The sequence below is a fragment of the Trichosurus vulpecula genome, chromosome 7, assembly GCF_011100635.1.
Source record: "Trichosurus vulpecula isolate mTriVul1 chromosome 7, mTriVul1.pri, whole genome shotgun sequence".
In the NCBI taxonomy this organism is placed as follows: Eukaryota; Metazoa; Chordata; class Mammalia; order Diprotodontia; family Phalangeridae; genus Trichosurus; species Trichosurus vulpecula.
In genome coordinates, this window is record NC_050579.1 from 42,384,214 (window position 1) to 42,407,332 (window position 23,119).

At 44.7% G+C, this 23,119-nt stretch overlaps 1 protein-coding gene across 1 annotated transcript in view; it reads left to right on the plus strand.

Moving 5' to 3' along the window:
• Window positions 1-1,293: 1,293 nt before the first annotated feature.
• Window positions 1,294-23,119, plus strand: part of UNC45B (unc-45 myosin chaperone B) — a 28,643-nt gene continuing 6,817 nt past the window's right edge. Inside the window, exons 1-16 of the mRNA XM_036768884.1 lie at window positions 1,294-1,430; window positions 2,309-2,470; window positions 3,010-3,046; window positions 4,357-4,532; window positions 6,121-6,210; window positions 8,118-8,285; window positions 9,218-9,386; window positions 10,380-10,550; window positions 11,862-12,033; window positions 14,591-14,891; window positions 15,228-15,322; window positions 15,671-15,812; window positions 17,511-17,651; window positions 19,276-19,403; window positions 19,969-20,035; window positions 21,359-21,472. Coding sequence (XP_036624779.1) covers window positions 1,413-1,430; window positions 2,309-2,470; window positions 3,010-3,046; window positions 4,357-4,532; window positions 6,121-6,210; window positions 8,118-8,285; window positions 9,218-9,386; window positions 10,380-10,550; window positions 11,862-12,033; window positions 14,591-14,891; window positions 15,228-15,322; window positions 15,671-15,812; window positions 17,511-17,651; window positions 19,276-19,403; window positions 19,969-20,035; window positions 21,359-21,472 — 2,151 coding nt within the window. The 5' untranslated portion in view covers window positions 1,294-1,412. The remainder of the gene's footprint in view (window positions 1,431-2,308; window positions 2,471-3,009; window positions 3,047-4,356; window positions 4,533-6,120; window positions 6,211-8,117; window positions 8,286-9,217; window positions 9,387-10,379; window positions 10,551-11,861; window positions 12,034-14,590; window positions 14,892-15,227; window positions 15,323-15,670; window positions 15,813-17,510; window positions 17,652-19,275; window positions 19,404-19,968; window positions 20,036-21,358; window positions 21,473-23,119) is intronic.

The following is a 23,119-nucleotide window of genomic DNA, read 5'->3' on the forward strand; positions in this document are numbered from 1 at the left end:
TATAAATGCTTATATGGGACTGACAAAATAGAAATTAATCTAAAAAGGATAATTCAATTTACAGTAGCTTTTTGTTCTGTATTTTCTATTGGCTCATAGATCTAGAGAAGGAAGGGCTCTCAAAGGTCACCTAATCCAACATTTTATAAATGGGGAAACTGAGGGAAAACCTCAACTGCAAGATTTGAATCATAAATCTGGAGCAGCAGAATACCTTGGTTACCTAGTCTCACCCCACTTGTAGAACACTGTGATAAAATTTTAACATACATTTTTAAAAGATCCTTGTACATAAGATCATCGGATTATAGATTTAGAACTGGAAGAGATACAAGAAACTATGGAGTCTGACCCTTGAAGTTTGCAGAAGAGTAAACTGAGGCGAGTGGTGCAGTGGCTAGAGCGCTGGGCCTGGAGTCAGGAAGATTCATCTTTCCGAGTTCAAATCTGGCCTCAGACTCTCTGTAACCCTCTAAGTCACTTCCCCTTTCGAGTAAGGATCGTTTCCTCATCTGTCAAATGATCTGGAGAAGGAAATGGCAAACCACACCAGTATCTTTGCTAAGAAAACCCCAAATGGGGTCAGAAAGAGTTGGACATGAATCAACAGCAACAAACTGGGGCTGAGAGGGGGGAAATGACTTTCTCGGGGTCATAGGGTCATAGAATTAAGAAATGACTGAGAAAGGATTTGAAGTTGAAGAGGTTGGGGGCCATTGATACAGAGTAAAACCTTTAAACAAAGGATGCCTGCCATATTTACTCTCTGTCCTGAAGGGATGGAACATTTTGGGGAAGGGAGATGGGGGAGGGGGAGGAGCTGAAGGACTTTTTCTTCCTCTCTCATCCCCAAGTTCCCAAAGCATTTCTAGAAGTTGCCAGTTGGTTCTTGTTCTGGGCAGCTGCCACATCCTTGTCTCATGTCTGTCTAAAATCTACCTCAGCTGTCACTTATCTCTGAAAATAGCAGCCATGAGTGTCTGTGTGGGGTGGGGGGGGGGGGGAGGAGAAGGGGGAGGAGAAGGGAGAGGACTAGGAGTGTAGATTTAGGATGGGCTCAGTGAGAGTAATTCTCACTTCAGTGGCATTTTTATTGGGGTACACCCCTCTCCCCATCCATCTGCCGTCTGAACTAGCCCCTAAACTGGCAGAATTGGGGAGGGGAATGCAGTGTTTTCTTGTGGATTCCCTATTTGGAGAGGGGGAGGGAGGGTCCATAAGTGTCAGTGACAGGCCCCGGGGACACCTGACCTACAGACCAAATATGGTTGGGAGCCACTGGTTGAAGAGATAAAGTCTCCTGGGTGGGGGGTTGGGAAGAGCAGATCGAGACAGGCTGGCTTCAGGGTCTCACACAGACTGGGCTGCCGGGAACAAAGGAGAGAGGTTTCCTGGAGGAAGTATCCCTGACCATGTCTATTTCAGGCAAAGTTAGTGGTGTGCTGGGGGGTGGAGGGTGGCCTTGCACTGAAGGAGGGAGAAGAGGGAATCATGAAGTTTTATTGAGTCTTACCAAAGAAATTAGTATTTGTATCTATGAAAAGCCCCTGCTCAGGTCTTGGGGAGGGATGAAGGAAATGGGCTAAGTGATAGGGGTGGGGGGCAGTGCTGAACCCTGGAGCTTTTCTCTTATACCTCAAATTGAAGGGTTTTGCTCTGTGGGAAAGTGGTGTTTTACCCTTAGCTGGTTGGGATCATAGATTTAGAGATGGAGGGAGCCTTAGCAGCCATCCAATCCAATCCCCTTTATTTGTCCCGTGAGAGAACCAAGGCCTAGAGCGTTAGGGTCATACAGTGAGCAAATAAGAGAACTAGGATTTGAACCCACATCTTCAGATTCCACCTGCAACACCCTAACCACTGTACTAACTAGTCTCCGGGTGAAGAACCCAGGCTTCTCCCCTGAGCTTTGGAAGCCTCTGGGTACTTCCCCCTGAGCTAATACTCCTCAGGCTGGGAAAGATCCCTTCCCTGGTGTTAGAGAATGGGTCCAGCCTCATTGACACATTAACACAGCACTGATTAGGAGAAGGTAGAGCTGATTCTTCCTTCCCCAAACAGTGGATAGGGGGCCGGATTTGGAGTCCTGAAGACCTGTTTGAATCCTCCCCCAGATGCTCACTAGCTGTGTGACTCTGGGAAGTCACTTCTCCTTTCTCTGCCTCAATTTCCTTATCTGTAAAGTTGGGATGATAATCCTCACAGTTGTGAGGATTAAATGAGGTAATGTTTATAAAGTGCTTTTCAACTTGGAAGAGCTGGATAAATGCTCATGATCCTCATCCTTCATTTTTTTCCTCCATTGCAGATGGAAGATGCTGTGCAGCTGAAGGAAGAGGGGAATAAATATTTTCAAAACCAGAATTATGAAGAGGCCTCCAGAAGCTACAGCCAGGCCCTGACGCTGACCAAGGACAAGGCCCTGCTGGCTACTCTGTACCGAAACAGAGCAGCCTGTGGTCTGAAAATGGTCAGGGGGCCAGCTGGACGGAGGGGGAGGCCCATGGGTGTGAGATGGGGAGACTTCGGGACTATCAGGAGAGTCTGGGCTGTCTGGTCATCTGCCTCCCTGTGGCTCTTCATCCTGGGGCTCCTAGGTCGGCCAACTTTCACTCTTGCATAGAGGAAAGAGCCTATCATTTTCCAACTTGCAAGGGGAGCAGTGTTGGATTTTATTTTGCGGGGGGGAGGACCTATTTTAGGGGTATAAGGCCGTATTTAAACCAAGGGTCAGAGTTCTGTGCTCTTTGACCTTTGTCAATGAGTCCAAGAAACATCAAGGTCAGGCTAATTCTAACTTTCCTTGATGGGAGCTGATTCCCACAAAGTTGGGGTGGTGAAGAAGCTTTCCAGAACTGACCTCTAGGGGTTTTAACACCTTCCCACATCCCTCCAGTAGCTAGAATTTAGAATTTTGAACCAGGAAGACTTGAGAGACCATCAAGTCCAAGCCCCTCATTTCTCTGTGAAGTCCTTACTGATGAGCCTTCCCATCTCTCTGATTTCCAGGAGAGCTACGCTCAAGCAGCATCAGATGCATCCAAAGGTGAGTGGCCTCCTCCCCTTGTACCCAGCTCCTTGCCCTCATTCTTTTTCTCTCTCAGCCTAGATTTATAGGAACCAGTCAGTACCATTGATGGGGCACCTTCTGCATTCCCCACATGCCTTTGTTAATGCTTAAAATTCTTCCTCTGTTTGGCATTTAGAGCCCTTTAAAATCTTGTTTTTGGTCTCCCTTTTTAGGCTAATTATACATTATTCTTCCTCACACATTCTACCCAGTTTTAGCCAAACTGTCCTACTGGCCATCCCCCTTACATGATGTTCCATTTCCCACCTCCAAGGCTTTGCCCATGCCTGGAATGTTATTAACTCAAGAGCCAACCTCTCCAAAAGACTTTATCTGATTCCCCTGTTCAATCTCACTCCCATTCACTTTTTATTTATTTTGTTTATATTTGGCTTTTCTTTTTCTATAGACACGTTGTGTCCTTTTAGTAGAATGTGAGCTTTTTGAAGGCAAGGACTACCTCTTTTTGATCTTTGTATTCCCAGCACCAGCACAGTGCCTAGCACATAGTAGGTGTTTAATAGATGCTTGTTGCTTTGTTGATGCTTATGCTAGGTGCTATGGGAAGAGATGAGTGTACATCTCAATTTATATTATATGTATGTTCCTGGGAAGTTACATGGAAAAGAACTTTTTATGAATTCAATATACCATGGGAATTCCTCATTAAAGAAACCTTGCCCTGTGAATGTTTTTAAGTTTTTAAAACTTGTGTTTTTTTGTTTTATGTTCTCTTTATTCTGAATATATCCCTCCTCCCACTCTTTCCCAGTGGGAAGCAGCTTAGCATAAGCAACCAACATATCAGCCAAGTCCGAAAGTCTGTGCGACATTCCACATCCATAGCCCCCTACTAGAGAGTAAGGACTGTCTCACTCTTCTATTTATATTACCAGCGCTTAGCATGATTTGTACAGAGTAAATGCTTTATTCGCTCATTCATTTGCCACTGCAAAGAAAGGAGGGAGGTACATGTTCTCAGCTCTTTTTCAGGGCCAAGTTTCTTGGTTATTTTAATCATTCGGTGGTCAGCTCCTGAATTTTTTTCTGAATGTTGGTAATCATACCTTGATGAATCAGTTTTGTAAGCTTGGATTTTCAATACTGGGTTTTGTGAAATGAGGCCCACATGTACAAAGAAGACTCAGTTGCTTACAAGAACAGACACGGACTGTGGACACAGAGAATCCAAAGTCAAAGAGATAAATAAGCAGCAGCATTTCTAGAGTTAGGAAGGTGGGGCCTGGTGTAGACTGAAGCCATTTTCCATTTATCTCTCCTGCCAGCCATTGACATTGAAGCTTCAGACGTCAAGGCCCTGTTCCGCAGATGCCAGGCTCTGGAGCAGTTGGGTAAGCTGGACCAGGCCTTCAAGGATGTGCAACGCTGTGCTACACTTGAACCCAAAAACCGGAACTTCCAGGAGACTCTGAGGCGCCTTAATTCTAGCATCCATGAGAAGGTGAGCTGTCTCCTTCTCTCTCCTCCTACTCTGTTGACCTCATCTTCCCCATCTGTAAGATCAATATAATGATCTCTGTCTTTCTACCTTGATGGACTATTGTGAGGAAAGTACTTTATGACTCAAAGCCCTATAGCATTACAGGTTCTGTATTATAGAGCAAGGTCATCTTCAAGTTGGCCTTACAGCATGGGTCTTGCTTCCACTTAGCCTGAGTATGGTGTTGTAGAAAGATCTCTGACCTGGGCCTCAGGACGCTTGGTTCTGTTCCTAGCTCTGCCAAAGAGTTGCTAGGCACAGACAAGAGAGATTCCTTCACTGCTTGGGGGCCCCTGAAAAGAGACTGACCTCAGGTACATTGAATGGACAACAGATGAGGTGGATGGTGGTCCTAATGCTAAGTTCAATTTCATTCAGCATTCAACAAGTGTTTATTGAGTACCTACTACATGTCAGGCAGCAGGTAGTATATAGTGGATAGAGAACCCTCCTAGAAGGTAGAAAGACCTGGCTTTGAGTCCTACTCTTAACACATACTGAGTGTGTAGGTTTGGGGAAGAAACTTAATCTCTCAATGTTCTAGATAATTAAGACTATATATTACAGAGAAGATGCCACCCTACTTTGGCAGAGGGAATTTCCCCATTCAAGAATGTCTAGTTTCTATCCTATATGCCAGGCTCTATGATGGGCACCAGGGATACAAAGATAGTCAGCTAGTCCACGAGTAGTTATTAAGCAATTACTGTATACCAGGCACTGTGCTTAAGTATTGGAGAGACCCAAAAAAAAAAGCACCTTTCTCTGCCCACAAAGAGCTGTTATTCTGACAGGGGAGAACATGCAAATAACTTGTTGCATACGAGATATACACAGAGTAGATGAAGGTAATTTGAAAGGGAAGGCATTGACAGCTTGGAGATGGGAGAGGGGGAGTGGAAGACAGGTCTCCAGTAGAAGACTGATCAATTGCTTTACAAATATTATCTCATTTTCTCCTTACAATAACCCTGGGAGGAAGATATGATAGTGCACCACATTTTACATTTGGGGAAACCAAGGCAGACAGAAGTTAAATGACTTGTCTAGGCTCACACAGCTGGTAAGTTTCCGAGGCTACATTTGAATTCAGCTCTTCACAGTTCCCGGTCTGGCCCTTTAGTCACTACACTACCTATCCTCCCTTCTGGCACACAGTAGGCGTTTAATAAATGCTGCAAAATGCCTGAGTTGCTGGTAGGAGGAGGAGTTGGGAGAGGGCAGTGATGCTGTTAAAATCTGTGTTCAAAGTCTTAATTTAATTGAAAAAGGAACTGGGGACCAGGGGATGTCTGAGCTCAGCAAAGAAAGCGTCTAGTGTTGGAGAAACTGGCGTCTAATCCCATCCCACCACTGAGGCTGTGTGACCAAGGTCAATCATTTAACTTCTCTGGGATTCAGCGTCCTCATTTGTAAAATGAGGGCGTGAGACTAGGTGCCCTCTGGGTCCCTTCCTGTTCTGGATGTCTGATCCTATTGTCTTAACATGAGGCTGAAGTTCTTTCTTTTCTCCTTGCCACCCCTCCACTCCCCTCCCCTTCTTCCTCAGCTCCATGTCCAGTTTTCCACAGATTCCAGGGTGCAGAAGATGTTTGAGATCTTACTGGATGAGAAAAGTGAGACCGAGAAGCTTGAGAAGGTAAGCCCTCCTCTCATGGCTCCCCATCTTCTCTCTACACCCCCCTATTCCTCCTAGCTACTGTCCCCGCTCCCGCCCCGACCCCAGCCAGAGGGGTCTCTCTCCAATGTCCGTCCAATAAGAGATTGTGCAGTACGGAGAGCGCTGTTCTTCTGACCCAAACCCAAGAGACCTTATCTGGTAAATGGGCATAATCCGTCTTCCCTTTTTGTTGTTGTTGTTGAGTTTTGTTTGACTCTTTGTGACCCCATTTGGGGTTTTCTTGACAGAGAAACTGAAATTGTTTGCCCTTTCCTTCTCCAGCTTATTTGACAGATGAGGAAACTGTGGCAAACAGGGTTAAGTGACCTGCCCAGGGTCACACAGCTAGTAAGTGTCTGAGGCCAGGTTCAAACCCAGGAAGATGTCTCCCTGACTCCAGGCCCAGCTGTGCCACCTGGCTGCCCTGCCTACATCACAGGGGGCCACGGGAGTTAGGAGAGGAATTTCCAAGAAGAGTAAAACACATTTTTTTTTCTTTTTTTTTTTCACATTTTTTTTTTTTTAAGACAGGAAAAATCATGTGTTGTGGAATCAGAAGAGACCTGGGTTGGGATGGCACCTCCAACATTAATCAGCTATGATCACTTAACCTCTCTGAGGCTGTTTCATTTGAGAAACGGGGGTGATAAAAGCACCTACTTCCCACAATTGTTGTGAGGCTCAAATGGCCCTAGTCTATGAAGTGCTTTGCAAACCTTCCAAGTGCAGTATAGGTCACGGGAGCAGAGATCTGGGACTGGGAGGCCGTCTGGCCTAACCCTTCGTTTTACACATGAGGACACTGAGGCAGGCGAGAGTGATTTGCCCAGGGACACCCAGGTATCGCACGATAGAGTGAGGGTTCAAATCGAGGCCTTCCGCCTGCAAATCCAAAACCACTTCGGAGATCGTGCTGACTGGTTGGTAGGGAAACAATATTTGATATGTGTAGTATGCTAATAAGATTTATAATTTAAAAATTCAAGAGGACCAAGGGAGATCATGTTTATGAAAGGACACTGGAGAGCATCGAGTGCTGAATCTAAAGTGTAATTATTCCCCTAGGCCATGGACACATCTGCAAATTCTGTGGAATCTCCTCTCTCCTCCTTTCCCTCCATCCCCCAAGCCCAAAACAAACAAACAAAAAACGGAGCTACCATCTCTGGTACTTGGCTCCCCAGTCCAGTCTGGTATAGCGCAAGCAATACCAGATTTGGAGTCAGGACCTGGGTTCAAATACTGGTGTTACTATTTGTTACCGTATGACCTTGTATGGTGGCTTCCTTTAGCTTACTGGATCTCAGTTTCCTAGTCTGTAAAATGGGACTGGATGGTTTCATAGGTTCTCGAGCTGGAAGCAACTTTAGGAATCATCTGGTCCAACTCACTCATTTCACAAAGGGGGAAACTGAGGCCCAGAGGGCTTATGAAGTCACTCATCTAAGAGAACTAGAGACATTATCATGAGCAAGAACAGACTATAGGGGCAGCTAGGTGGTGCAGTGGGTAGATTGCCAGGCTTACAGTTAGGAAGACCTGAATTTGAATCCTGTCTCAGACACTTACTAGCTGTGTGACCCTGGGCAAGTCACTTAGCCCAGTTTGCCTCAGTTTCTTCATCTGTCAAATGAGCTGGAGAAGGAAATGGCAAACCCCTCCAGCGTGTTTGCTGAGAAAACTCCTATATGGAGTCGGACACGACTGAAATGACCGAATGACAACAACAAATTATTAATGTTAAATCCTGGCACTAAAATATGCTTCCAGTTGACTTCCTGAGGGTCAGGTTTCTCAACGCACACTTGGACTCGTTCCTACTGTACTTGGTCCATGGCCGTGGGCACGCTCACCATCCCTTCTTACTCCTCCTGCTCCCCTCAAAGGCAGCCAACAACCTCATCGTCCTGGGCCGAGAAGACGCTGGAGCTGAGAAAATTTTCCAGAACAATGGAGCGGCCCTCCTCTTGCAGCTACTAGACACCAAGAAGCCGGCTCTGGTGTTGGCTGCTATCCGGACGCTGTCTGGCGTGTGCGATGGGCATCAGGCCAGGGTGAGTAGGGGCCCTGTAGGGATCTTGACCCTGAGAATTCTTCCCTAAAGAAAGCCAGAACTGGATTGGCTAGGAGAGGGTTTGAGGCAGCCAGGTGGCTGAGTGGATAGAACACAGGGCCTCAAGTTAGGAAGATTTGAGTTCAAATGCTGTGTGCTATGTGACCCTGGGCTAGTCACTTAACCTCTTTTTGCCTTCATCCATTGGAGAAGGAAATGGCAAACCACTCCAGTATCTTTGCCAAGAAAACCCCATGGACAGTATTGATGTGCTGTGATGCACAGGGTCACGAAGGGTCTGACACGACTGAACAACAAGGAGAGGCCGTGATTTGATGAATTATACAAGTCAGTCAATCATTCAGTAAGCATTTATTATCTGCTTACTGTAGATTGGCATTGTGCGAGGTGCTTGGGAAACAGTAACAAAAATGAAATAGTCCAGGCCCTCAAGGAACTTAGATTTTATAAGAGAGCAGCTAGGTGCTATAGTGAAGAGAGGGCTACATTTAAATTCAAGACCTGAGTTCAAATCTTGCCTCAGATATCTACTAGAGTAACCCTCGGTAAATCATTTAACCTCCCTCAGCCTCAGTTTCTTCATCTGTAAAATAAAACCTACCTCCCAGGGTTGTTAAACAAGATCACATAAAGTGTTTTATAAACCTTGAAGTGCCATAGAAGTGTTAGCTATTCTTATTTATATGAGCAGATTAAAAAAATAAATAAAAAGCAATTTCAGGATGGGGAGCAGCAAGAGTGATCAGGTGGGGTAAGGGGATGCTATGGGGATCACAAGTGCCACAGGGCAGGGTGGGGGTGGGTTCCTCTTCGGATCTTTCCTTTTCCTCAGGATACAGGGAGGGTTTGGGTCAAAGAAATGGGCCAAGCTGATGGCGGATATGGGGGCTGCATCCCCTGAGGGGCTTCCAGGCAGTGGCGATCCTGCGCACCATTCAAATGGATCGCATCTGTGGCTGGATGGCAGTGGAGGAGGAGGAGATCTCCCGGGCGGTCTGCAGCCTCCTTCAGACCATCATCGATGCCCTGTCTGGGGAGGACAAGCGAGAGCATCGTGGGAAGGAAGAGGCTCTGGTTCTTGGTAAGCTGGCTTTTGACACCCACAAGAACCCCTGGGGGGGGCAGGTAGGTGGCGCAGTGGGTACAGCACCGGCTCTGGAGTCAGGAGGACCTGAGTTCAGGTCCGGCCTCAGACACTTGACACATGTACTGGCTGTGTGACCTTGGGCAAGTCACTTAACCCCAATTGCCCTGCCAAAAACAAAACCAAACACCTGGGGTGGCCTCTGATGTTCCTTCCAGCTGTAGATCTATGCATTCCTACTTGTGTAGGATACTTGTGTTTTTGACCTAATCCTAATTTACTCTGCAACGTCGGCCAAGTCGTTTTCTCCTCTCTGAGGCAACCTGATTACCATAGAATGGGTCCAACAATGCGTTCATATGATCGAAGCCAAACAAGGTGAAAGAAGAAGGAAAAGGCTCTTTGATCCAGTTTAGGGACTGGGGGGAGCCTGGTGAATAGAACCAAAATGATGCCAATAATTAACGTAACACTTCAAGGCTTGCAATTTATCCTCATCACCAAGCTGAGATGTAGGTACTGTTATTATCACCTCCGTTTTACCAATGACTAAACTGAGTCAGCGTTTGATAACTTGCCTAGGCTCACACAGCCATCGTTACATATAGTATAGCTAACATTTGTATAGCATTGTTTTTCACAAATATTCTCTCCTTGGAGCCTTACAACGATCCTTGGTTGTTGGGGTAGGTGCCATTATTATCCCCATTTTAAAGACGAGGAAACTAAGGTCAACAGAGGTTAAGCGGCTTGCCTAGGGTCACATGGCTAGTAGGTATGTGAGGCTGGATTTGAACTCTGGTCTTCTTAACCCCTGGCTCCGCACCCTGTGGTTCCTCCTAGCTGCCTGGGGAGAACTGGACACTAGATGCATGAATCTTTTTAAGGTCCTGCCCAATCATCACCACAATTCCCCCTCCCTTCCATACTCTCTCAGTTAACAGAGGCTCTCAGCCCCAGCCACATCCCTGCTTCCCTCTTATTCCCTAGACACCAAGAAGGACCTGAAGCTCATTACTAGCCACCTACTGGACATGCTGGTCAATAAGAAAGTATCTGGCCAGGGCAGGGACCAGGCCCTGAACCTACTCAACAAAAACATCCCCAGGAAGGACCTGGCCATTCATGACAATTCCCGGTCCATCTATGTGATAGAGAATGGTGAGCAGCTGGGCGTGGGAGGTGGTGGTGGTGGTGGGTGCTCCAGGGTTTGGTCATAAGTCACTGTGATTCATTCACTTGGGGGGCCTACTCTATCTGCTCCTCTGTACTAATCACTGTAGAGCTGTATCCCTGTGGTGCGTAAAGGGTGCAAGCTTATTTCAACACTTTAGGGATTTGTTCCTTCCACCGATGAATGAATGAATGAACGAATGAATATATGAATACATATCTGCATGAATATATGTATGAACAAATATATGAGTGAATACTATATGTGAATTAATGCATGTATGTATATATGAATGAATATATGAATTAATGAATGAATATACATATTGAATGAATATGTGAATAAATGTGTGAATGAATATGTACACAAATATATGGATTAGTGAATATATACATATGAACAAATGCATGAGTGAATACTGTATATAAATTAATGAATGGATATACTGAATGAATTATGAATGAATAAATGCATGAATAAAAGAATATGTGAATAAACATTTGAATGAATATGTACCTGAACATCTGGATTAATAAATATATATGTAAATATATGTATGAGCAATTATATGAGTAAACACTATACGTGAATTAATGTATGTATGTATGAATAGCTATATGGATTAATGAATATAAATATTGAATGAATAAATGAATATATGAATTAATGAATGTATAAATAAGTGTATGAAGGAATATATGCATGAACATATGAACTAATGAATATATGAGTGAATGTGCAGATGAATGGATTGTGCATGAATAAATGAAAAAGTATTTTTATTTACTATCCATCAAGTATTGTGTTAAGTGCTAGGGACACAAATAGAAAAAAGCAAGATGGCCTCTGTTCCCAAGGCGCTCATATTCTAATTAGAGGAGAGTTCCACTGGGGAGGGGGGATCGATGGCCTGGAAGAGCAGATGGAGTGGTCCCAGAAGCCTTCAGAGGCATCAGAAGAACCCAGAGGACAATCCCTTGGAGTCTGGAGGGTGTAGAGGGCTCTGGATTTGATCTAGTAGGCAATAGGGAGCCACTGGAGACTCGTGAGCAGATTAGTCAGTTAAGCAACAAGCATCTATTAAGTGCCTACTAAGTAGGAGGCTGGAAATGACGTTGAAGGAACATTATTCTTTTAATCCAACGCGGCAGCGAGGGATAGGAAGGCAGGGGCACGTGTTCCAGAGATTCGGATATTCAGTGATGAGCCCTCGGAGGAGGGAGGCCGCCTTCCATGGGGATAAGCCCCTGGAAGGGTTCGGGGAGCTCATGCCTTGCTTTCATTGCTCCCTCCACCAGGCCTGAGAAAGATCCTGAAGGTGGTGGGGCAGGTACCAGAGCAGCCCTCCTGCCTGCCGCTGACGGACAACACCCGCATGCTGGCCTCCATCCTTCTCAACAAGCTCTACGACGACCTCCGTTGTGATCCTGAGAGGGACCACTTCCGCAAGATCTGTGAGGAGTACATCACGTGAGCTGGCTCCCCCGGGCATGGGTTGGGGTGGCGATGCCTAGGAGGGGGAATAACCACGGCAACTCCAAGCGTTGGTGGAGAAACCCCAGGAGAGAGAAATCCAAGCATAGGGTGCTAGATGGACAGGGCTCTAACTGAAGTGGAATAGAATGGGGGGGACGGGGGGATTAGTCAACATTTTATGGATAAGGAGGTCGAGGGGAAGTGTTTGCTCAGGGATACGTTGCTATTAATTAGTAGACATTTTGGGGTTTTTTAATTTTTTTTTTTGGAGTGGGGAAGGCAGGGCAATTGAGGTTGAGTGACTTGCCCAAGGTCACACAGCTAGTAGGTGTGACAAGTGTCTGAGTCCGGATTTGAAGAAGTCAGGTCCCCCTGACTCCAGGGCCGGTGCTCTACTCACTGCACCCCATTGGCTGCCCCTATTTGGGGTTTTTTTAAGCCCACTTTTTGTTTTTCTATTACATTTACTTCTTTTTTAAAAAGTAAATTTCTCTTGATAGTTTTTGTTTTTACATCCCCTAAATTTTCCCCCGTATCCTTCCCTTTCCCTCCTCCTAGATACATTTTTTTTAAATCTAAAAAAGGAAGAGGAAGCGGGGTGCAGGGAGGAGGAGGTCAGCAAAACAGATCAATACTTTGAAAAAAATCTAGCAATAAATGCAATACTCTGCAAAAACAAAACAAAACAAACATCTCCCTCATTTTTCAATGTCTCCATCTCCCCTCCTCTCTCCAGCCACAGATTACAAGAGAGAAAGAGGAAAGAACCAGCAAAACTAACCCCCACATCAGCCATAGTCCTCACGAGATCACAGCACTCCCTAATCTGTATGTCCTGACCAGATCGTTCTACCTAGCTAGGTCTCACTTCACTTATGCCTATTCTCCACCACTCCGAGGTAGGGAGGGAGGCGGACTGCCCTTTACTCTTCTCCGGCACCAAGGCTGACCGCGGAATTGGGGCCTTTGCTGGCATCATCGGGTGGCTTAGCTCCCTGGCCTTCCCTTACCACACTCTTTCCTTCTTCACTGAGTGAACATTTAAAAATATTTTCATTAATCATACACTTTTTTATTGAATGAACATTTTAAAATATCTTATTAATACTACTCCCTTTTTTAATTGAATGTTTAAAATATTTTTTTGTTAGTACTACATTCTTTTTTCATTGGTTAAACATTCAGAAATGTTTTTATTAATACTGCACTCTTTTTATTGAATGACCATTTAACATATTTTTATTAGAGTACATTATTTAAAATTTAAAATATTTGCATTAATACTACATTCTTTTTAATTGAATGAACATTCAGAAATATTTGCATTAATACTACACTCTTTAATTGAATGAACATTTTAAAATATTTTTATTAGAGTACATTATTTTTTATTGAGTAAACATTTAAAATGTTTGCATTAATACTACACTCTTTTCATTGAATGAACATTTAAAAATATTTGTATTAATACCACACTTTTATTGAATGAATATTTAAAATATTGTATTAATATTACACATTTTTATTGAATGCATGTTTAAAATATTTTTATTAATACTGCCATCTTTATTGGATGAATATTTTAAGGCATTTTTTATGGATGTCTCTTTTTCACATTATATTCACTTTTTAGGTGACTAATAAATGCTTATTGATTTATTATATTTATATACCATAATTTGTTTAGTCATTTCCACCAATTTTTTGCCAGTTTAAAAAGTTTATTTTTTTAATTCTTTTTTAAAATTTTGAGTTACAAATTCTCTGCCTCCCTCCAGGCCCTTCCCCACTCATTGAGAAGGCAAGCAATATGACACCCATTATACATGTGGAGTCATTCAAAACGTATTTCCATATTAGCCATATTACCAAAAAAAGCCCTAGAAAAATTTAAAAAGTGAAAAAAATGCTTCAGTCTGCACTCAGAGTTCATCAGCTCTCTCTTGGGAAGTAGAAAGTATTTTTCATCACGAATCCTTACTGCAGTCTGAATTAAGTTTATAGAAGTGTTTGGATTGTCATATAGTGAAAGAAGCCCGTAGTGTCACAGCTGGGAAAGACCTTCAGAATCAACTCTCTCAGCCCTCCCATTTTACAGAGGAAGGTGCAAGCCCTGAGAGAAGGGATTGAAGTAGAGCCTGGTTTTTTGGCTGCCATTCCATTGGCCTTTTCATTATGCTTCACTCCCTCTCTAAATTCCAGTGAATCTCTTTCTATGTCATTCTGACCCAAGTCCCCAAATTATTCTGGTTTGGTACATTGACCTAAGGCAAGTGTTCTTAATCTGAGCTCTGTTAATTTTTTTTTTTTAATTTTGATCACTGTATTGCAGTATCATTGTAAACCTCTGTAATCCCCTGCATTTTATTTTATGCATTTAAATATGATTCTGAGAAGGAACCCATAGGCTGATGGATCTTTCTACAAAGAAGGAGCCCCTGATTGAAGAGCTGATGGCCACCCTTAGGTGCAGAATGAATGCTACCCCTAAGCTTCCCCAGAGGAGTTCAACTGGGGTCCCTTTATAATAAACCCCCTTTCTTGTTTTAAGGGGCAAGTTTGATCCCCAGAACATGGACAAGAATGTGCACGCCATCCAGACGGTGTCAGGGGTCCTCCAGGGCCCCTTTGACCTGGGGAACCAGTTACTGGGGATGAAGGGCGTGATGGAGATGATGGTGGCCCTGTGTGGTTCTGATCGGGAGCAGGACCAGCTGGTGGCAGTGGAAGCCCTGATTCATGCTTCCACCAAGCTCAGTCGAGCTACCTTCATCATCACCAACGGCGTGACCTTGCTCAAAGACATCTACAAGACAACGAAAAACGAGAAGATTAAGATTCGGACTCTGGTGGTGAGACAGAGGCCTTTACAACCCCTATCCCATATACTCCTTCAGCTCCCTCCTGAAGGGAAACTGAAATGAGCATTTATCAAGTGCCTACTACGCGTCAGGCAAATGCGAAGCACTTTACAAATATTATCTCATTTGATTTTCACGACAGCCTTGGGGGGAGGTATGCACTGTTATGATCCTCATTTACAGTTGAGGAAACTGAGGCAAACAAAGCTTAAATGATGTGTCCAGGAAAGTTCCCTCTCAGTTCTAAATCTATGACCATCCTTCCCCTCCCCAAACCCAAAGAGTTTCATCGAGGCCTAGCTCCATGCTGTCCCATCTTCCCTCTAGGGTCTCTGTAAACTTGGCTCTGCGGGAGGCACTGACTATGGTCTCAGACAGTTTGCTGAAGGGTCCACGGAGAAACTCGCCAAACAGTGTCGCAAGTAAGAGAGCTGGATGGGGGGTCCTGGGTCCCTTCTTGGGGTGAGCTTTTCTCTGTTGGCCTCTTGGTAGGGTACAGTTGTGTGGACCTGATACTGCGGGCAATAGGGAGCCATTGCAGATTTTTTGAACAGAGGAGAGATGTGATAAAATGAGTGTTTTTAAAAATTTGTTTTAAATTTAACAAAAAGGAAATTTACTTACAGAAACGTGGAAAGGATATTCAGCTGTGTCCTTGGAGTGGAGGGAGGCCTGTGCCCTTGCCAGGACACTTCTGATTGCCACTTGGTCCCACTACTGTCCTCACGTAGGCCTTCTTCTGGACTAACTTGCCTCCTTCCCGTTCCCAGGTGGCTGTGTAATGCAAACATAGACGCGAGAACCAGGCGCTGGGCTGTGGAGGGCATGGCCTACCTCACACTGGATGCCGATGTGAAAGATGACTTTGTCCAGGACATTCCTGCTTTACAGGCCATGTTCGAGCTAGCTAAGGCATGTATGGTCCTGACATCACAGACCCTTGACACCAAGGACATCAATTCAATTCAACCCCTTCCTGCTCCAATTATAGGACCAAAGGAACTCCAGAAAACAGGCTCCTCATTCAATGGATAAGGATAAAGGCTAGGTTTGGGAGTCAAGCTAGTGGGACTCCCATCCCAGCTCTGCTCCTGACATGCTATGTGGTCCTTGCTGGGTCATTTCTTATCTCTGAGCCTCAGTGATTTCATCTGTAAGATGGGCATAGTCCTTGCCCCTGCCCTCTCTCTCCTTAAGAGGGTAAGGATCAAACTAATGAGAAGACAGATGTAACATATGATCAGGGAAGCCCAGAGTGTTGTTTCCCAGGGCTTTGGGGTCCTCAATCTATAGGAGCCAGGACTCCACCTAGAGACAATATTCAGGTAGCAGAGAGGGCATTCAGTTGAATCAGGGGAACAGAGAACTCAACTCACTGGTCTAGAAGGGACCATTTAGAACCCCTCTTGTTTCTTTATCAGATACCAGCTCCTCCCTCCCTCCCCCATCCTCACCCTCACACCTACCCTGAGTCAAGCATAGTCTCTTCTCTCTCCCAATAAAAGGATAAAGGGAGGGGACGCTAAACACGCTAACTTGATGACAGATCAAGTTTGATGTAGCAGTCAGAGTGCTAGGCACCGAGTCTTAAAGACCTGCATTCAAATCCTGCCTCAGACACTTACTTTCTGGGTGACTCTGGGCAAGTCGGCCTCAGTGTTCTCATCTATGAAGTGGGGATAATGATAGTATCCACCTTACAGAGTTATCCTGAGGATCAAATGAAGTAATATATGACAAGTATCATGTGAACCTTAAACCAACAGATAAATGTTACCTACTATTATTATAAACTTGATGGAGGGAGAGATGCAGGAGGCAAAGGAATTGGGAAAGACTGTGAGCAAAGGAGATTGAGAGAAAATGTGGAGGAGGGGACTAGTTTAGATTCCGGAAGGATTATTGAGTGCTTTTCCCCTGTTCTCAACCCCTTGTCCCCAGCCCAAGCACCGTACCAGCTGCTGGAGGCTTTGAACAAATACTCTCAAGGGTACCATTAAGGGTTCATAGGAAGCCTTCCATCATGCTAATTTTTTAAATTAATATATTTTATTTTTATATCACTTTCATTATCAAATATACCCTCCTTACCTACCCAGCCAACAAAGAATATGAAAAAGGGGGAAAAAAAGACAATTTATGCACTGCTCGACACCCAGAATCCCCCACCATTTCAGAGAAGGGAAAGGGACACATTTTTTCAACTCTTCTCCAGGGCCAGGCTTCTTGGTCATTATAATTACTCAGCATCCCAACTTCAACCACATTTTAAAAGAGATCAGCTATGTCCTAAAGGTAGGTGATGTAGCGGATAGAGTGCCAGGCCTAGACTCAGGAAGACCTGAGTTCAAACTTGACCTTAGACACTTTCAAGTGACCCTGGGAAGGTTACTTAACCCTGTTTGCCTCAGTTCCTTATCTATAAAATGAACTGGAAAAGGAAATGCAAAGTGCTCTAGTATCTTTGCAAAGAAAACCCCAAATGGGGTCACAAAGAAGAATTGGACATGACTAAACAACATGTGCTGGGCAGTACCCTGAGTTTTACCACGTTCTCTAGTTGGTCCTGTAACTGGTCCCAGTTCTGATCTTGCCTGATTTCCTCCCCAGACCAGTGACAAGACCATCCTGTACTCCGTGGCTACCACCTTGGTGAATTGCACCAACAGTTACGATGTGAAGGAGGTCATCCCCGAGCTGGTGCAGCTCGCCAAGTTCTCCAAGCAGCACGTGCCTGAGGAGCATCCCAAGGTGAGGACCTGGGGTGGGCAAGGGTATCCTCTCATCTCACTGGTCTTTAAGAACCAGCCTGCTGTATTAGATGGCAAGCCTGCCTTCAAATCAGAAGACTTGAATCCCAGTACTTACTGTCTGTGTGATTCTGGTCAAGTCACTTATTTATCTGTAAATGAAAATGAGGTTGCCTCTAAGGCTGCCGCTAGCTCTAAATCTATGATCCCTTGTGGTTTCTGGAGGAAAGGGCGCCTCATAAATGCTTCACATACCCCTGGCAGGTTTTCTGTCATTTCACACTAGGGGGTGGTTGGTCTGTGCACAGTCTATCGTCAGATGGTTTTGAGGTCAATTGTTCCTCAGTCAGCTCTTGGCCATCCCCTTGCGTGGGGATCTGGGCCATCAGAGGGAGCGTGGGGGCTTGGAACCAGAACCATGGGCTTGAAAGGGGGCACATACTAGGATCCTTCCGAGCTTCAGTTTCCTTCTCGGTAAAATGGAGGGGATGATAATAACTCACACATATAGTGCTTTAACTGGTTTCCTCGTGGTAACCCTGAGACCTATCATGACCCCCGTTTTTTCAGATGAAGATACTGGCCCTCAAAGAGGTCCATAGGCAAATAGACTTAGAGCCGGAAGAGGCCTCTGAAGCAGTCTTGCCTAGATGAGGAAACTGACGCCCAGGGAAGTGAAACTGACATCGAATCATAGATCTAGAACCAGAAGGGGCCTCAGGTCCATATCTAGTCCAACTCTTCCATTTTACAGATCAGGAAACCAAGACCCAGAGAGATTAAGTGAATTGCTCTAGGTCTCACAACCAGAGGCAGGATTTGAACTCAGATCCCAGATCCCAAATCCCTCCCTCTCTCTCTCTCTCTCTCTCTCTCTCTCTCTCTCTCTCTCCCCCCACCATACCACATTGCCTCCCCAGTAGATGGGCTGTGAGCTGTATTGTTGGACAGAACAATCAAATATGAGCTCATTGATCCTTTGGGGTGTTTGAAATATGACAGTATTACCTACCTCCTACGGATGCGCTAAGGAAAGGAAAGCTCTTTGTAAATTGTAGAACACTATGTAAATGTGAGCTAATAGGATTTGTTCCAGGTCTGGGATTTTTAACTGTAGGGTTGATTTTCTGGGACAACACAGTCATGGTATGAGCTGCAAAAAGAAGCTCCTTTCCATCCAAGCTACTGGAGGCAGGATGAGGAAGGCAAACTGCTTCAAAGCACCCCAAGGTCAAATCAATATAAAGAAGGATGGCAGTGTTTTGTATAATCTGTGTCTTTGTGCATGGATAATTAAAATGAATGGGATTTCTCTTCCATAATCAAAGACTCAGAGCCTGGTTTCGAGTTATACTAGGGGCAGAGGAGGGGGGAGGAGAAGAGAGGATATGTAGAGCTGAGAGGGTCTGAATCATAGATGAACAATAGGACGTGAGAGCTGGACAGTACCTTAGAGATAACCAAATCTATTCCCTTTATTTTACTGAGAAAATTCAGGCCATTTCCAAGGCCATTCCACCATTCCTTAGGCTGAGAGAAAGTGGTTTAGAGCTTGGGGACAGGATCCTCTGATTTCTGAACCCAGGAATCTCCTAAGCACCTTCCCCTGCCCTCCATCTCCCCAGGACAAGAAGGACTTTGTGGAAAAGCGGGTGAAGCGGCTGCTGAAGGCTGGGGTAATCTCCACATTAGCCTGTATGGTAAAAGCTGATAGTGCCATCCTTACGGACCAGACCAAAGAGTTATTGGCCAGGTACTGGGGAGAGGGGAGTGGGAAAAGGGGTGAGGGAGATCAGAATATAAGGGTGATGAAAGGTAAAGTTTCTACATGGGGCATGAGATCACTATAGATGCTAACCATTTCCCTCCTCTTAAAGGGAAGAACTAGGGAAAGGGGGTGGGGGGGAGCAATTATTTTCTTTTAAATCAAACAACAACAATGAAAAAATCCCAAGCATTTTATTCAGGACTTACCTGGCACTGTGCTAAGTGCTGGGTTTACAAACACAAGCAAAAAACAAACAAAAAACCAAAAAAACCAAACTAGTTCCTGCCCTCAAGGGGCTTACATTCTAATGGAGAAGAAAACTAGTGATACAGTATTAAATTCTCTGGGGCCTGAGCCTGGTTGCATTAATACTACATCCACTCTCTCCTTGGTTCTATTCTCTGTCCCTCACCATCCTTCCCTTGTTTATCTTGATTTTGCTTGTATTCAGATTCTCTCAACCCTAAAGCCCCAAAGGACTAAAGAGGAATATGAGTCAGGGGGTATATTAGTGCTTAGGGACCACTCCTTTAACCTCTACTCCTAACAGGGTATTCCTGGCGCTGTGCGACAATGCAAGGGATCGGGGCACCATTGTGGCTCAAGGTGGTGGCAAGGTAATGTCGGGGGATGGGATGAGGAGAACTTGTGGGGATTATAACCAGGGGAGGACACTGAGCAGGGAGTGTGTAGAACAGTCTCTTGAGTAGCACCTACTGTGCAGTGTACATGCATAGGATGGACCTCCAACCTCATCTTCTAGGAATGTACTTAACTCTTCCATTATCTGCACTAATACAGGGGGACAGTGAAACAGCAACACAAAATATTCTATATTTTGGGTCAATGGAAAGCACGATGTGATACTTACAAGTGAGACCCCACCATTTGCTAGTATTATAATCTTGGGTGAGTTGTTTCATTTTTTGAGCCTCAGTTTCCCCACATGTGGAATGGGGATAGTACATGCACTACCTCCCTCACGGGGTTGCTGTGAATGAAGTGCTTTGCAAACTTTTAAGTGTGATAGAATGTGCTGTTATTATCATCTGTCTCTCTCATAGAGAGAGTGTGGTACAGCGGATAGAGAGTTGTTCTCAGAGTCAAGAAGACCTGGGTTCAAATCCTACCTCTGAAACACATTGGTTGTGTGACCTTGACCAAGTCACTTAACTTCTCAAGGCCCAAAGCAAAGCCCTAAGACTGTAAGTTAAAGAAAGTGCTGATCTGTATTGGTAGAGTTTCTTCATTGGGATTTCTCAATACCAACGAAATAACAGATCTAAGACTTTACCCTGACTAAGCACTAGAGGCAGCTACGTGGCGCAGCGGATAAAGCACTAAGCCTGGAGTCAGGAAGACCTGAGTTCAAATCTAACCTCAGACACTTATTAGCTTGTGTGACCCTGGGCAAATCACGTAGCCCCTGCCTCAGTTTCCTCATGTGTAACATGGGGATAATAATAGTATCTACCTCTCAGGGTTGTTGTGAGGATCAAATGAAATAATGATTATAAAGCATTTGGTACATAGTAGGCACTATATAAGTGTTAGCTATTATTATAAAGTCAGGGAAGATGACGCTGGAAGCATGCTTGGATGCCTAAGGTAAGCCAGACTGCGATTAGTTATTTTCCATGTATATTCAAGTATTATCCAAAGGATGCCTGCATCTTCTTGAGCTTTGGAAAACAGACAGGGTACATGAGCATAGAACTGGAAAGAACGTCAGAGACCATCTAGTTCAACCCTCTCATTTTACAGATGGGGAAACTGAGAACTGGAAAAGGGTGACTGACTTGCTTAAGGTTACATAGGTAATAAATAGCAAAGTCAAGATTTGAACCCAGGTCTTCTAGATTCCAAAGCCAGTGTCCTTTCAATGTCACCACAGTGGGGAAGAGGGTATCTACAGTTCTGACTCTCACTTTGTCCCTTAGGCTCTGATACCACTGGCTCTCGAAGGCACTGATGTGGGCAAGGTGAAGGCTGCCCACGCTTTGGCGAAGATTGCAGCTGTCTCAAACCCTGACATTGCTTTTCCTGGGGAAAGGGTGGGTATGATCTGTGGAGGGGTTAGCGGAGGATAAGGAATTGGAGGAGCCTATTCTACATCAAAGTCTTTTCATCCTAGGATTCTGTCTTTCCCTCCTTCCCACTAACTCTCAACTCTCTGTCTCTTTGTCTGTCTCCGCCCCACCCTCACCCCGGTTTTCTCTCTCTTACAATGCAACATTTTGAATATGAATACGAAAAACTAAGTTGGCTCATGAAAGTTCCTTACTTATATAATAAGCTCCTTCCTTCCTTCCTTCTTTTGAAAAAAATTTAATAATATATTTTCACATTGCTGCCATTTCCCAGTTACTCAACTCTAATCCCAACAGGAGAATCCTCTGTAACAAAGAGGTTGACAAAACAAATGAAGATGTTGGCCATGGTGCCTTGTTATGTACCTGTAGTCCCCCACCTCTCTGACAAAAGTCGGGAAGCATGCTTCACTCTCAGTCCTCTGAAGTCACAACTTGTGACATCATTGATCAGAGCTCTGAGTTCTTTCAATGTCATTTTCCATTGCATTAATTTAGTTATCATGTAAATTATTCTCCTGGTTTTGCTTACTTTGTTCTGCATCAGTTCATCCAAATCTTCCTAGGTTTCTGTGAATTCTCTACCTCTGGCAACTCCCCCAACTTACAATCTCACTTCTGGGTTTGGTACCCAGAGGACGACTGCTACCTCGAATTCTAGGGTTATCTTGTGGGTGGCTACAGGCCCCCACCAGTATTTTTCCCCATTAAAAATCAGCTGGGAGACCAATAACTCTTAGCAAAGAAATTCGTTCAGATGGCATAGCAAGGGTAGTAATTGCAAAACATTTCTCCTATAAATTTGGGTCACACTATACCACAAATACACACAACATCCATAGGAAGAATGGGCTCAGACTTGGAATATAATGCTAATGAGGCCCTGTATTAGGAGGGCAGAATTTATAATTTCAAAGAGGATCATATATATGTCTGAAAGGTTCGGAACCACGAGATATAAGGAATCTTCAAAGTAGGAGGCAGAAGAATCAAAGCATATATTTAGGCTCCACGGTAACCAACCCACAAACAAGCATCCCCATTTTGATATTTTGATCAAAAGCTTCCAGGCCCAATAAGTCCCCCTCACAAGAGTAACCAGGAGGCCACAGAGAAGCATGATGGTATAAAGCAAAATCATATACATGCTTCCCCTCTATGGTAAAAAGATTACCCACTGGCCTCAAGTCCTTGTTCAGCGCTCCTCAATACTCACTCAGGTCAGCTCTGCTACCAGCAGCTCCTGCTTCAGCTTCGGCTGTGGCTGTAGCTGTAGCAGTCTCTGGCTCTAACAGAAACTGTTTTTAACCATCCGGCTTCTGCGGGGGTGTAAGGTATGCCGGGGAAAGCACAGGTTCTTTTGATCTGCTTAAGCAAGGTGAAGGGGTTAACTGGGAAAGCACAGGTTCTTTCAATCTGCTTAAGCAAGGGAAGCAAGGTGAAGGGGCCGACAAGCTTACTCCATTCCAACATACAAACAGCATTCAGTTAGTTCAGGGGAAAAAGCCAAACTATTCAAGGGCACTTGTTGACTAAGTGCTAAGGAGCCCATTTTTGGTTACCAACACAGGCCCATGTGTAGAATACACATGTAGCAAAGGCAACTCACAA